The sequence below is a fragment of the Podarcis vaucheri genome (assembly GCF_965113315.1).
Source record: "Podarcis vaucheri genome assembly, chromosome: 6".
In the NCBI taxonomy this organism is placed as follows: domain Eukaryota; kingdom Metazoa; phylum Chordata; class Lepidosauria; order Squamata; family Lacertidae; genus Podarcis; species Podarcis vaucheri.
The window spans coordinates 50,652,202-50,667,899 of record NC_138764.1 but is presented as its reverse complement, the minus strand read 5'-3'; the positions used below and the strand labels follow the sequence as shown (position 1 = coordinate 50,667,899).

Sequence of the window (15,698 nt, the reverse complement as noted above, 5' to 3'; positions counted from 1 at the left end):
GCAGAGGCACATTGGGGTGGGGTCAGACTTCTTGTCTCTGTTTAACTCCAGCTGTTGAAGATAAAATTTCATGTGATGTAGGAGATCTATGATTGGCTTTTCTGGTGTGTGCGTGTTGTTGTTTTTTAACTGAAACACTGTACAACCATGGAAAACTGCCAATATGATCATAGAAGCAGCCCTACTGTATGTTCAACACTGCCTGCTCCATGTAAGTTCCAGGCAAATTGCTCCTCCAAGCTGATGCTTGTGTGAGTGTGATTTTACCCTATGGGGTGAACATATTGCAGGGAAACTTTAACTCAGATAACTGCATGGAAAAGGGTTAAACATTATCCTGCCCCCTCCACTGTTCTGATCAAATCGCCTGCCCTATGCATAAGATTCAGTCATAGATCTTCTGAATAATGTGTACTTTGGTCCTGAGAATCAAACTTGTTACGTTCTGCATAACTCTGCACCAACTGTAACTTGACTTAAGATCAGCCTCCGTTACTGAATATTGAAAAGAGGCCACTGTAACATCAACTTTTCTATTAAAAAAAATATTCAGTGAGGATCTGGAAAATTACTGGCTAATTAGCTTAATGACTGTTCTAGGAAAGCTTTTCAAAAGCTTTTGTTAAAGTTTCTCATCAAAGACTCCCAAGTAAGCTTAATAGTCATGGAATGAGAGAAAAGGTCCTTATATGGATTGGTAACCAGTTGAGAAACAGGAAGCAGAGAGTGGGAATAAACAGTGTTCTCAGTGCAGGGATATAGAAGGTGGAGTCCCATGCTTGGTATGGGGATCTGTGCTGTTTAACCTAATTTAGTAGCCCTAGGGTTACTTGACTTAGGGGTGCAGTAGCCATGCTTGCTGATGTTACCAAATTTGAACAAGTTGGTTAAAACAAAAAGAGGTTGTAAGGGGCGTCACAAGGGGAGGCGGGGGGGCGGTGCGCCCCAGGTGTCACGCCTAGGGGTGTGTGACAAAATCCCCCCTGGGAGGGAAAGAGGGAGAGGCCGTGAGGCTGAGGGAGTAAGAGAGAAGCGAGGTGGGGGGGGTGGGGAGAGGAAATAAGAGAGAGAGAGAGAGAGAGAGAGAGAGAGAGAGGAGGGCAACCGAGTAAGAGGGAAGAAAGGAAAGAGGCCTCGGGCTCTGGGCAGTGGCAGCATCCAGCTGCTCATCCCTCAGTGCCCTCTGGCGTCTATCCAGTCCCTGACATTGGCCACTGTGAGAAAAGAGTTCTGGATTATATCAGTCTTTGGCCCAATCCAGCAAGGCTCTTAAACATGTCATATCAGAGACCTGAAAAACAACTAAACTTTAATGTATTCAAATGATCTATGAGCTCATGAAAGATAAAAAAGTGAGCAGAAAAACAGAGATAAGTTTGCAGTTATTTAAAAATGCTAAATTAACCCTTCATCATTAACAGAGATGTGGGTTATCAGTGCCTGTATTGAAATCTCTTCTTTCTCAATTATAGCTTAGGACATGGCTAGTTCTGGGAATTCTTTACTGACCTCTTGGTTCAGGTCTCAAAAGGTGCGCTTGAAAATAACAAATTAAAAAAAACCTATCCTGACAGGCCTATGATTGTGACATTAAGCATGAAGTTGTATATTGTCTTAATCTTTTTCTCTACCTCTCACAAGCCTGGCATTATCTGGAAAAGTTAATACTGCAGTAAATATATTGCTATTGCTCAATAATGCAGATGGGAAGATATTCACAAACAGTGCTTTAATCATTTGGTAATTTATGGCAAACACTGAGGGAGTCAACTAAGTTCAGAAGGGCCTTACTCAAGGCAAGTGAATATAACATTGCAGCCATAGTAAGTTAAGATGGTTTGTTTTTACTTGAAATTTATTCTCAAGGGTTGCTCAATAAGACATATTTGCAGATCTATACAGTATTATAGTTCAGTAGTCAACTTACTTTCTCTTTCTAGAGAAATCTTTCCTGTTCCCATCCTCTGATCCCCTTCTGTTGGGTTGAATTAGGTCCTTCTGTGCTTTTAAAATGGATTTTTGTGGTTTAGCTTTTAAAGAGGTTTGCCTTTATAAATATGCAGTGTATGCCTATATTAGTATATAGTCACTCTTCATTGATGTTATGAATTCTATTTGCTATTTTACAGAAATATATTGCACAAGAGGACTAGATAGAACTGCTGCTATTGCTTTGAGTATCCACAAGATGGAGACAAAATATGAGATTCTCCTCCTTTATTGGCTTGGGAATTTTAGGCCCATGGTTTTTGAGTTTCCTCTTCATGTCAATGCAGTGGAAAAATCCCAGGCAGTAGATTAGATTCTGAAACTGCTTCCATGTTAGCTTATTTCTGTCAAGATAGCAACCTTCATCTAGTATTTACACTTACTTGGTAAATGCTTTCATAGGCAAACTCTGCCCTCCAGATGTTTTGGGACTACAATTCCCATCATCCCTGACCACTGGTCCTGTTAGCTAGGGATGATGGGAGTTGTAGTCCCAAAACATCTGGAGGGCTGAGTTTGCCTATGCCTGCTTTAGATTATTCACTCATTTCGCATATTTTCTTTCTTATTTCTAAAACCTCATCTCAAACAGTTATTTGATCATGGCAATCAAGTCAAAAACTAGTTGCGAGAGCCCTGCCTCTCCATTGATCCTTGACTTAGCGTCTTCTTATGAGCAATTCCTTGTTCTACTCTCCAGCTCTAAGTTGGGAAGTGGGAAGAACTGCAGGGGCTTGTATGCCTGATAGTACTTCTGAAGTTCTCTGAGTTCCTTGGCAATGCACTGGTTATATAATGCCAGCCTTCCTCCAAACCTTGGTGCTAAATAGGATCTTTGTGCAAATGCAGTGATGGTTCTCCAAGGGTGGGAAGGCTGGGGCTTCTCACATTAACCAAAGGAATGAAGTTCATGTAGTGTAAGTTGACTGAAGAAGCAGCAGTTTGCTGTCAGCCACAGGCATTCTGGATACTGACACCCACAAGAAGAGTGGTATTTGTTCTCTAACTTTCACAGCAACTGTCTTATTAGTTGCATAGACTGCCCAAACTGTTCAGCCAGGTCTGAGCCTATACTGTACGTGCTTGAATAAACACCCCTCTGAAATGATGCCCAGTTAATTGAGTGCTCTATAAAAAGCCATCTACACGTCTTTAAACAATTGGTTAGATTCATTGATTGACTATTACAGACCTATTTTAGATGTTATCTTTCTTAACGTATGTGTGTAAGGATAAGGTGCCTGTTTGGAAAAACATACATGAAACCACTGGATGGGGTTATCCAGAGGTTTGAAGTACGTTGTCAGCAGTATGCTGATGACACTCAGCTCTATTTCTCCTTTAAATCTGCAGGTGAGACAGTGGAAGTGCTGGACCAGTGTCTTGCTTCAGTAATGGACTGGATGAGAGCCAACAAACTGAAACTCAGTCCAGATAAGACTGAGGCACTGTTAGTGGGTGATTCCCTAGGCCAGATGGGTGGGAGATCGCCAGTTCTTGATGGGGTTACACTTCCTCTGAAGGAGCAGGTTCGTAGTTTGGGGGTACTCCTAGATCCTTTCCTGTCGCTCAAGGCTCAGGTGGCCTCAGTGGCCCGGAGTACCTTCCATCAGCTTTGGCTGGTGGCCCAGCTATGCCCCTATCTGGACAGGGATAGCCTAATTACTGTTGTATATGCTCTGGTAACCTCAAGGTTAGATTACTGCAATGCATTATACATAGGGCTGCCTCTGAAGACGGTTCGGAAACTTCAGCTAGTGCAGAATTCAGCGGCCAGGTTGCTCACTGGAGCAAGACGGTTTGCGCATATTATGCTGCTCCTGGTCCAGCTTCACTGGCTACCAATTTCAGACCCATTTCAAAGTGCTGGTTTTGACCTATAAAGCCTTAAATGGCTCAGGACCGCAATAACTCAAGGACCGCCTCTTTCTGTATGAACCTACCCGGACCCTGAGATCATCTTCTGATGCCCTTCTTTGTGTGCCTCCTCCTCTAGAGGTCAGGAGGGTGGCAACATGAGAACGTGCTTTCTCTGCAGTGGCTCCCCATCTATGGAATGTGCAGGGAAGTTCACCTGGTACCTTCATTATACACGTTTAGGCACCAGGCAAAAACGTTCCTTCTTAACCAGGCCTTTGGTTGATTTGATTTACATCCTATGCCCTTTTAAAATGTGTTTTTTTTGGGGGGGGGGTTGCTATTGGATTGTTTTCATTTTATGTATTTTATGGTTTTATATTTTGACTTTATTCTGTGAACCGTCCTGAGACCTCCGGGTATAGGGCGGTGTATAAATTCAATATGTAATAAGAATAATACATATGATCTAGGAGGACAGATAGTATGGTAGCAGAAGGTGAGGAAATACAGCTATTTCTATACATCAGTGGTCACCTCTTGTTGCTTCTTCCTCATATCCTATTAATCTAAGGCTAGTTAGTTCTGACAGATAGCAGGTGAAGTGGTCAGTGTTCAGCCATATCATTTCGGACTGTAAGTCTTCGCAGAAAAGGGTTGCTGCTTCACAAAAAGGGTCCCTGCATGTAGAAGAGGCTAGGCTACAACTCTTCTCACTGATACCCACTTTTCAATGTGCTAGACGGGGAACTAGATAAAAAAGCATTCAGTTACATGAATCCTTAACTTCAGTTTGAAGTGAGGCAGCTTACTATAGGTTTTATGACTCCATCTGCTGTTTGTGAGAACCAGGTCTAAATCCTCTGGGCATAAGCACTGGTGTTGTGTACAGAACTTAGCACACTTGCAGTAAATAAAATGTATGATGGCATGGTGCTGTTGTTGCCAAGCTTGCTTGCAAAACACTTGAACAGAGGCATGAGTCTTCCTTAGAATACATTTTATCAAAATGAGCTCTGGCTTCTATGAGAACAGCCTTAAACTTTTATTTGCAGGTTTAATCGGAAGGGAAATAACTGAGACCACTTTTTAAGTAAAGAAAAAATTGTTTGAAATGGCAGCTTGCATCTTACCTCGGTTTTTACTCCCTCTGTTGAATAGATTGTCATATGCCTCTGCCCTTAGAGCTAAATAGCCTAGTTTGCTTTTTGAATTCTTAAACACAAATAAGGGAGGCCCTCTTCTTGATTATTGCTTTTGAGTTTGCAGTCTTCTGTGTGGTGGAACATATTGTTCTGTCTAGTTTTGTTTCAGTCTGTTAGCCTAGTTGCGACTTAGAACAAAAGGCTGCTAAGCATCTTTATTCCCCAGTCCTGGATTCTGTGGCTGATTACTAATTTTTCCGCTGACAGACAAATGTTTTTCCTGTAGCTTTCAAACTAGAGTGGCCTTACTAGAATATCACAGTAAACTATGATTTAACTTTTCTGAGCTGTTGGTTTCTTTTGAGCAATAGCAGACAGGAGACAAACAGCTAAGAAAGGCATGTTCATGGTAAACTATTAAATGTGGTTTACTGTGACATGCAAATTGAGCCAGCAGCTTAGTTCACACATAAACTGTGGTTTGTTTAAGCTGTGGATTGTTTATCAAACCATAAATTAACCCCATGTTGTTCCACAGACAATCAAACAACCCATGTATTGTTTCTCCAGCATTTGTTTTCCAGCTGTTAATGCCTTATGCGCTTATAATTTGGTGAGTTTCTGGGGTGGGATCATCAAGCAAACCATGGTGCTGGGTTCCCATATAATGCTAAGCCATAGTTAAAGCAAACCAAGGTTTGTAAGCCATTTAGCAAACAATGGCTTCCTATTGTGGCTTGTTGGCAGTAAACAAACAATAGTTAAACTACTAGGCAAGGTTTATACATACTGCTAATCCATTCATTTAAAGTTGCATGGGAACTGGGCTAGTGTCATTTTGGGGCATTTTTATGGTATCTAGTGGGTTATAGGGCAGCAGAATCTGGTTTTAGGAGAACCCATAATTATTAAACAACAAATGGGGTGGATTACAGATGGACTAATAAAAAAGTAGAGGCATAATGGTGAGGTGTTAGGTAGCTTGACTCCTGCTCTGTAAGGATGCATGCAAGCGGGACTGGGAGGAGTTTATAGTCATTATCACGAGAGTGGGCTATGGAACCACTTATTTGTACTCTTTAGTTTCTTCTTAACGTCTTTCCTTGGAGAAGAGTAAGAAATTACTATTTTGGAGCCACTTTTCTGCTCAATAGATCTTTATGAGGCACTTACATGATAAAATGTAGCATACACAATCTGAGTGCCTCATATCTGTGGTAAATCTTATGGGTTAAGTAGATACCTTTCATTTTTACATGTGTACATATTGTGAGGAATCACAAGACAGTTGGTGTGTAGATAACAAGAATCATAGAATCATAGAGTTGGAAGAGACCACAAGGGCCATCGAGTCCAACCCCCAAAGAGTATGAACAATTTTGAAGCATTTGCAGTGGTGAAATTTTAATTTAGCTGACTTATTTTTCTATTTCAGTCAAAGGATAAGATGATGCGGGGATCACGCAGAGGCTGTGTTAGATTGAGGGTAAGTATCTGTTTTTATACATCTCTTAGATGTGTGCTGTGTGATATACTTGACAAACACTTTGCTAGCCTCTGAGATGGTTTTTGTTTTGTTCTGTCAGTGATCAATTAAAGACGAGAACAAATTATATTTTCCTTCCATATCTTAAATGCAATCTATATTTTCTTCATTACAAAATTCTTTGAGGTCTATATGCCTTTAAGATTGGAATTGAGGCAGGTTGCTGCCCATTTTATGACTGTTCTGTTTGTGTTTTTGTTCAAAATCGACTAAAAAACCTATGGTGGTGATGTTAGCTTGACATTTCAGGCTTCTCAAGTTGTCTTTGGCATCACTGCACAGTTGTCCCTTTGAGTTATTGGCTGTTTTCAGGTTTTATTGGTAGTTGACAGCCATTTATGCTAGATGTTGGACTGAATTAAGATATGTATGTTTGTGCGTGTACGTATACAGTTGACTTGCAACTTGCCAGCAGAAATCACACAAATTAAACACATGCAAGGTGGAGAGCTTAAAAACACTTTCTGTGCCAGGTTTTTCCATTGCGGAATGAGCTTTTAAGCTCTCACACTTGCTTACCAGACTCTCGTGCAGGCTCTGGGAAGCTCCTGCAAGATCTTGTGGAGCTATCCAAGATCTTGTGACAGCCTACCAGAGCCCACATGAGACCTTCCCAGAACCTGAGAACTCTCAGTCTTTAGCAAGTCTGAGAGCTTAAAAACTCTTTCTGCACTGGGTTTTCCCACTGTAGAAAGAGCTTTTGAGCATTCTGCCTTTTTGTACCAGACTCTGCTGAGCCGGCAGAGTTAACAGGGACTGCAGGAATGGAGAGAAGCATTGACTGGCTTCACAGTTTTTCCCACATTGTGATTTTTGCATAGCGCGCGCACGCGCACGCACACATATTATGATTTGTGATATATAGCCAGGTCATATGGACTTGAAGCTGGTTTTGGGTGATACATTGCCCAGCCCTAGGTAAGGTCAAGGCCCATCTAGCTCATCCACCTAAGTCTCAGTAATGCAAGCCGGATCAGCCCGCTTGTCCCAATCAAATTGTGAATGAGCATGGTTTTCTTATGGCGTGATCTGGCATAAGCAGCAGCAGCAGCACCAGACTAGAGGGCTCAGGGATGGGGAGTTTCAGCTTCGTTCAATATTATAGGATAGAAGTTATATATGATAGCTGTGTTTTGTACATGCCTTTACTGTAATAGTTTGTAATTCATGTTAGCTTATTGGAAGATCTTAGGTCCAAATAGTCTGATTTTGGAAGTTGGTTTTTAACAAAGGGAAAAGTTGTGTGGATTACTTAAACAGTTTGTTTTATAGCTGATATTAAATTAGTTTTGTCTCTGTCCTGAGCATATGTTAGCTTTTTGTAAAATTATGAATCCCAAAAAGGACATGGTAGAAGCTTTTTATTTTTGTCAAGAGCATGTTAGGTCATAATTATATTTTCAAGCAGTTTTAAAATACAATGGTATACAGTAGGTACCTCAGGTTAAGAACTTAATTCGTTCTGGAGGTCCGTTCTTAACCTGAAACTGTAGTAAATAGCAAGTAATTTGGGTGCTAATGTAATTAAGGCCTAACCATCTCTGGAATTTGGTAAGTCACCTGTGTGTATCTTGGAAATGGAACAGCAAAATGCTTTTTTGTCATTTGTTGCAATATGGCTTTTCAGAATTCCTGATGTGCATACATTGTAAAAATAGCCTTTCACATACAATAAAACAGATTCCATATTGCAGTTCCATATTGTAGTTTAAGATCTAATTTCTTGCTGCAAAATATTCAGTTGTCACAGTTAAATAATTTACAATAGTGACCTTAGTTGTAGCTCAAAGACTTCTCCATACTTTCATTTGACCCATATTTTGATTGTCTTGTGGACTAATTAATTCCCTGAGTCTGAGAGCTTTTCTCATTTTCCATGGTTGTGCCTTGCAAAAATCTGATCTTACCCACTGAATTTGATCTTAAAATCCAAAGGGAGATTTTGCTTAAACAATTCAGGAGGTAGGATCATTTTTTCTCAAGGCACAACTGGGGAATAACAAGAAAAGCTCTTGGACCCTAGGGAATTAATCTGTACACAGTATGATCAAAATATAGCCTTTTGATGTTGAGCATTCTGTGGCTCAGTCTTGTGCATGCTTACTTGAAAATAAGTTCAAGTACGTTGGTGGGGCTTATTCCCAAGTAAGTGTGTATAGAAGTGCCTTAGGCTGCAGTCTTATATGCACTTAGGAGTAAGCCCCAGGAGTGATAAAAATGGACTTGCAGACTGGACTGTTAATGTATTTAAAATGAAACATGTGGGAAATATTAGAAAAAATAAATGGAAATAAGTCCAGTCTTTCAATTGTCAGTGGATTTTGATGTGAAATCTTCTCATTCTGAATAATGTGAAGTGCCCCCCCCCTCGATAAATACTGTTCCATAACTAGAACATAATAGTGTGTAAGCACATAAGAACATTAATCTCTGCTGGATCAGGCCAATGGCTAATCTAGTCTTAACATCCTGTTCACACAATGGCTAACCAAATGCCTATGAGATACCCACAAACCAGGACCTTTCATCTCTTGTACAACTTGTGGGTACGTTTTTCTCTGTCCTTCTGTAAGCTGCATCATGCACTATCCATGCACTGATTGCCATTACTCTTGTGGCAGAATGTGGGTTATGTGTCGAGCCTGTGAGCCTGTACTGAATGATTTATATCAATTTCCTGCAGGCACAGATGATAGTTCAACCTGCTTTTGGAGGTTGAGCAGCCTTGCAACTGAGAGGGCAGTCACTCATCTTTTTTGCACCTGTCATATTACACCTGCCACCCTCTTGGCACCGTTGCAACTTTTTTTAGACCTTATTGCATGGAATTGCAAGGAAGATAGTACCCATTCTGCCTCCCTATTCCATGGAAAATATATTCCCTGTTTTCACTTCTCTGGGACCCGAGAGTTAAGGATAGCTTTATAGGAGATGTTTCTGCTGCTGTGCATTTGTAGCCTAGAGTACATAATGAGAGATGATGTTTATTTTTATAGTTCCTCCTTTTTATAAGTCCACCTTTCATTGTACTGATCCTTGGGTGGGTTACAATAAATGCCAACATAAAACAGAACGAGTCCACACCCATCGTATTCACTAAATCAATTTGTAATACAGCATGCAAATATACTCAAATAATAACTGGTCAGCCAGTAGCCTTCACCTAAAGCTTCAGAGCAAAGAGGCATCTTTACCTGGAAATGAAAACTAAGTAATGTTTGTGCCAGATGCACCTTTGAGTGGAGGGCATTCCAGAGATGGGTTCCACCATAGATGTACTTTCACAATGGTAGAACAACAGGAAGGATCCCTCCAGTAATCTTAAAGTGCAGTAAAAGAGAGAAAAGATTTGGTCTCCCAGTCCAAATATGTTAGCTTCAACAACTTAAATTGGGCTCAGAAATGTATAGGCAACCAGAGAAGGATCTTCATAATTGGTGTTATGTAGTTCTAACTAAGGGATGCGAGTGGTGCTGTGGGTTAAACCACAGAGCCTAGGACTTGCCGATCAGAAGGTCGGCGGTTCGAATCCCCATGACGGGGTGAGCTCCCGTAGCTCAGTCCCTGCTCCTGCCAACCTAGCAGTTTGAAAGCACCTCAAAGTGCAAGTAGATAAATAGGTACCGCTCTGGCGGAAAGGTAAACAGCGTTTCCATGCACTGCTCTGGTTTGTCTGAAGCAGCTTAGTCATCCTGGCCACATGACCCGGAAGCTGTACGCTGGCTCCCTTGGCCAATAAAGCGAGATGAGCGCCGCAACCCCAGAGTCGGCCATGACTGGACCTAATGGTCAGGGGTCACTTTACCTTTACCTAGTTCTAACTAGCTATACTATTCAACAACCTGGCAGCTGTATTCTGCACTTGTTGCAGCTAGGCCTGGGTGATGTATCAGTACATCATCCAGGACAGGTCTGAGGCCCAGAGCATAATATACCTGGCGGTATATTGCAGTTGGGGCTTGCCTGCTGCCTGGCGCCTTACCTTCTCTGGCTGCCTCCTTTCTCTCTGAGCAGTGAATACCTTATGGTAAAGTGGGTGGTGAATTGTTTTGTGAACACCTTTCTCCCTTCAAAAAGTGGCCTCCTTTTTAGTGATGTGGTCGAGCAAGCGGTGGCAGTTTGGCTTCACCCCGGCACTTTGTGGGCCTAATGCTCCTTCCTCCTCCCTCCACGCCGGGCGCTAGCAGCAGAAGGAGCTGAGGCGATTTGGCTTCACCCCGGCACAGAATAATGCTCCCTCCTTTTCAACATGATGATGTATTATTATTTCACAATGTTTAGCTGGTGATACACTGCAATGTTGAAAAGCTGATATCACCCAGCCCTGGTCGGATCTTCCGAGCCATTTTCAAGGGTAGTCCCACATTATTTATTATTATTTATTAATTAAATTTATATACCACCTTTCATCTGACGATCACAGGGTGGTTTTAAAGCACATAGAGTGCATTGCAGTAATCTGATTGGAAGGTTACCAGAGCGTGGGGCACTGTGGTAAAGCTATCACAGTCCAAGAGTGGCTGTAGCTTGAGAACCACTATTGCAGAAAAACACCCCTAGCTATAGAGAACACTTGGAGCTCCAATGCCAAAGCAGATCCAAGACCAACTCTATATCTGTTCTTTCAAGGGGAGTACAATCCTGTCCAGAACAGGCCATCTACCAAATTTCTGGACCTGAGAATAAGTAACCCATAGTATCGCCATCTTGTCAGGATTCAGTTTCAATTTATTGGCCCATTACTGCCTCCAGGCAATAGTCCATCAACTGTACAACTTCACCTAGTTTAGAAAATAGGGATCTTATGCATTGTCATCTTCATATTGCTGACACTGCTTCCATCCTCACAGCACTTCAACCCTGCTGATAACCTTCCCCAGAAGCATCATATAGATCAGGAGTGGGAAACCTCCAGCCCATGGGTCAGTCTTGGTCCCTCAGGGGTTCCAGGTTAGCCAGTAAGGCCATTCCCCTCAAACCAAGCCTACTTGTCAATTGGCTGATGTCACTCATGACATCTGCTAATGGATGGGAGGGGTTCAGTTCTGCAAGCCTATAATAGATGTTCAATAGTATGGAAGAACACGATAGAACTTTGTAGAACCTCTCAGCACAATTGCCTTACATTGCAATGTAAATTCTTTTTTGAAATTTATACACGATGGTGTTCTCAGGTACATGGAGCTGCATGATTTTATGCAAAAGGTAACAATAACAGTGTTGACTAATATTAAACGTTCCATCTTAAATAAATACTTTTATTACACCAGTCAAAATGTCTCAAAAGTAGTGTGCAAGCTTGGTATTTTCCAGGCTGATGAAGAGTCTTATGAAGAGCTATTGAGAACTAAAAAGCTTGCACATGAAAGCTGTGTGATATTTTGGTTGGCCTAATAAAGGCATTGCACTGATATGGATGATTATATAGGCACTCATAGCTCTGTTTTATAGATTGAATAGCAGAAATTCCCAGAGGCTTTCTTTAATTGTAAATTTGTTTCCTTTATAGAATGCAAGTTTTTAAAGTGCAAAATTCCTTATCCTCTTATGAAAAAGCAATGCACATGGGGCTTTCACTAAAGAAGGAATAAAACTGTTTTTGTAAATTCCTCATTTAATTTAATTTAAGTATTGACTCTGGAAGCCTTGCAAAAATTTGTTCATGAATTTTGCATTCTGGTCGTGTAGCAATAGACTGCATGCTGCTGATGTCACTGCTCTGCCTTATCAGAATTTTTGCTCTTTGTTTCACAGGGAGCTGTGATTGGTATAGATGATGAGGACGACAGCACCTTCACAATAACTGTTGATCAGAAAACCTTCCATTTCCAGGGTGAGCTGAAAGAAGAGGATTTCTTATATTAGAATAAATCACAGAAAATTATATTGAATTACAGTTCAGTGAGCTAATTTTAAGCATTTTATAATCAGAACTGCATGAATCAATGTACAGGGAACATTCTGGAGTCAGGAGCACTGTGGGTTAGGCAGGGATTTATATCTGCAGTGTATACATATGTGCTAGAAAGGACGGTAGCTTTGGCAGGATCTGGAGATTAAAAATTTAAAGGATATATCAGTCGGGGGGAGAGAATAATGGGCTTTCGTTGATGGGTTTTGCTTGCAAAAAAAGCACCACCGATCTTTATTATCAAGATGTTCTGTTGTGCCTTTCTGCATGGAGAAAGCCACGAGATCGCGTGAGGTTGCAGCTTTTGTTGATATTGAACTTAAAGGCTTGAATATGTGAGGAGACCAGAGGGAGCAGATTTAAAGGTGGATTTTTGCTTCAGGATCTACAAGTTCTCATTCATTTCATCTCTATTTCTTTGTTCTTGTCTGCCAAACATCATTTTCCTGCTATTTTATCTTTTTATTCATATTTACAACTCCAATGCCATCTGTTACTGCTATGTTTCGTCATTGCATGCTATGGTTCACCAGTAGAAAGGGTAAGGTACTGTATTTTTCATTAATTCCTTTTGAAATTCCTAATAAATGGTCTTTTTAAATAAAATGCTCCCATTTTTTTTGGTTATCATCTTTCCTTTAAATTGTAATTTACTCTGCTTGTGACATCTGATATTTTTCTTTACTTTTCAGTGTCAGATGAGTTGCAGATAAAATGCTTTACTTGAAACAGTGAGAATTCAGTTGTAGAAATTAGATTGATTCATGCTATTCTTTACTTAGTTTTTGTGAACTGCAAACTGTTGTGGTGGTTTATCTTCAGCACTATTATTTAGTACTGAGGATCCTAATATTCTGGCAAAGTATTCCTCAAATAGTTCCAGTGATAAACCTTACGCTCCAAATTGTGTATATGTTTATCCTCTGCTATGGTGTCTTAATGACTCTGCTGTCATGTGGCTTTTTAGTAGCTGCATTAAGCATCATTAATAATTTTTTACAGCTCCACACAAAAAGAGGAGATATTCTTAACGTATTCTTGAGAGCAAACTAATTAATTGTTAATACAAACAGACCACATCACATGCATTCTTCAAAAAGTAGCAGCTGTATTGTGTATCATGATGCAGATAAAGGATAAAATCTGCAGTAGAAAACTGCAGCTATTAAAGGAATACCTTCTGCAGTTCTAATTTTGCAGCAGTTCTCTAGCTTTTGTGTTCGCTGCCTGCAGAAAGGAAAGCCTCTTGAGAGATAAACACCTTATAGCAGAACAAAGTAGTATTTAATAATGTTGCCTTTAAATAACATATTCAACTTACGTGGTATCTAAAGGGTCTTGGCTTAATTCATTGAAATTTATTTTTACTATGATTTGGCATTTCTGTTGGCTTGTGTAGGTATTGAAGATGATGATGCATTTTTTAGAAGTAAATTATTTTAGATGGCAATCCATAGTTAGGAAATTGCTCTTATATGGATTAGTGGTTACTGATGTGTACTAGAAGTTACGAATATCAATGGTGCATTATCAATTTAAGACTGAATGTAAAATAAAATGCACATTAAAAAATCGTATCTGTATGCAACACATACAGTTTGTATGATGACATGCATCCTCTATGGAATGTAGCATTTTTATCAAATGTTGGTTCACTTTAGTATATTTACAAGAGGTGAGATTACAAGTACAGATTTATTCAGAGTATATGGCCAAGGCTGATACTGAATATTGTGTGCCTTTATCAATGTAACCTTATGCCCAGTGTTCCTAATGTTGGGGTAGTCTCCCCCACACTGAGGCAAGTGGAGAAGAGCTTTATAACAGGGGGCTTAGTGTGCATGTTACTGTTTCTGCACCACCAGGAAACTGCTGGATCAAGGTGCTGGTTAATACTGAATGCTTGCATTCACTGCATGTTCTAGTAGGCCCTTCCCCATAGTAAAATAATAAAAATAAAATACTAACTTGCTTGAATCACAGTGCTTGCACATTATTTGCAAGTGGCAGAAGAACTACCATATTTTTCGCCCTATAGGACACACTTTTTTCCCTCCAAAAATGAAGAGGAAATGTGTTTGCGTCCTATGGGGCGAATGCAGGCTCCTTGGCTTCAGCGATAGCAACGCGAAGCCTCCGAAGCCTGCGCTCCGGAGGCTTCGCGTTGCTTTTGCTGATGCCAGGAGAGTCTGCTCTTTGAAGCTGGCGGTGGGGGAAAGCAGTGCTTCCCCCCACCGCCAGCCCCACAAGCTGGGGGGGCAGCGAGAAGGCGCTTGACGCCTTAGCGCTGCTCCCCGACCTGGTTTTGAGGCTGGCAGTGGGGGAAAGCAGCGCTTCCCCCCCAGCCCCACAAGCTGGGGGGCAGCGGGAAGGCATGTGATGCCTTAGTGCTGCTCCCCGACCCAGCTTTGAGGCTGGCGGTGGGGGAAAAGAGCGCTTCCCCCCACCGCCAGCCCCACAAGCTGGGGGGCAGCGGGAAGGCATGCAACGCCTTAGCGCTGCTCCCCGACCCGGCTTTGAGGCAGTGCTTCCCCCCACCACCAGCCCCACAAGCTGGGTCGAAAAACCCGAAGGAGCGACGCAGCCTTTAAAGAGCACGCTGCTCTTGGGGGCTTTTCCCCAAGGAGGGAGAAGGGACTGACTGGCCGAGTCAGTTCCTTCTCCCTCCTGGTCGAAAAGCCCGCAGGAGTCGCACGCGGCTCCTGAGCAGTGGCGTAGCGTGGGGGGTGCCAGGGGTGCCAGCCGCACCGGGCGCAACTTCTGGGGGGGCGCGCTCGCTGCCTCCGGAGTCGCCGAAGAGCCTCGGGCGCAGGCTGTAGCTGGCAGCGGCTCTCAGCGCTCGCCGCAGTCCCCGCGCGTCAGGGCCACGGAGGGCGCGCCAGGCAGCCCCTCCTCACCGACGGGCAGCGTTCGCCTGCGGTGCTCGGCCAGCGCGCTGGGCTGGCCGCGTGGAGTCGCCGAGGAGCCGCCACCGCCTGCCATGCCGCCCTGGCTGCTTCAACCGCGTCTGACAGCCGGCTCGAGGCTCCTTCCGGCCGGGTCTCCCGACGGGGCACTGCGGGCGGAGGCTCCGGCACCAAGCGCCACGCCGCCCAGGCTCGGGTCGCTGTCTGGACGCGCGCAGCCCGCCAAGCGCGCCATCAGCGGCGCTCTAGTGCCTGCGTGCCAAGACCGCCCACTCGCCCCGATGGGGCCCCCCCACCCGCGCCGGAGGCCGGCCGACGCACTGGCCCCAGAGCCGCCCCCTCCC

The 15,698-nt window shown here is 42.7% G+C and overlaps 1 protein-coding gene across 4 annotated transcripts in view; it reads left to right on the top strand.

Moving 5' to 3' along the window:
- OSBPL9 (oxysterol binding protein like 9) overlaps positions 1-15,698 on the top strand; it is a 62,443-nt gene that overhangs the window by 6,175 nt on the left and 40,570 nt on the right. For all 4 annotated transcript variants that reach the window (XM_082226728.1, XM_082226727.1, XM_082226724.1 and 1 more), the window contains exons 2-3: positions 6,427-6,477; positions 12,292-12,370. In XM_082226728.1, coding sequence (XP_082082854.1) covers positions 6,427-6,477; positions 12,292-12,370 — 130 coding nt within the window. The remainder of the gene's footprint in view (positions 1-6,426; positions 6,478-12,291; positions 12,371-15,698) is intronic.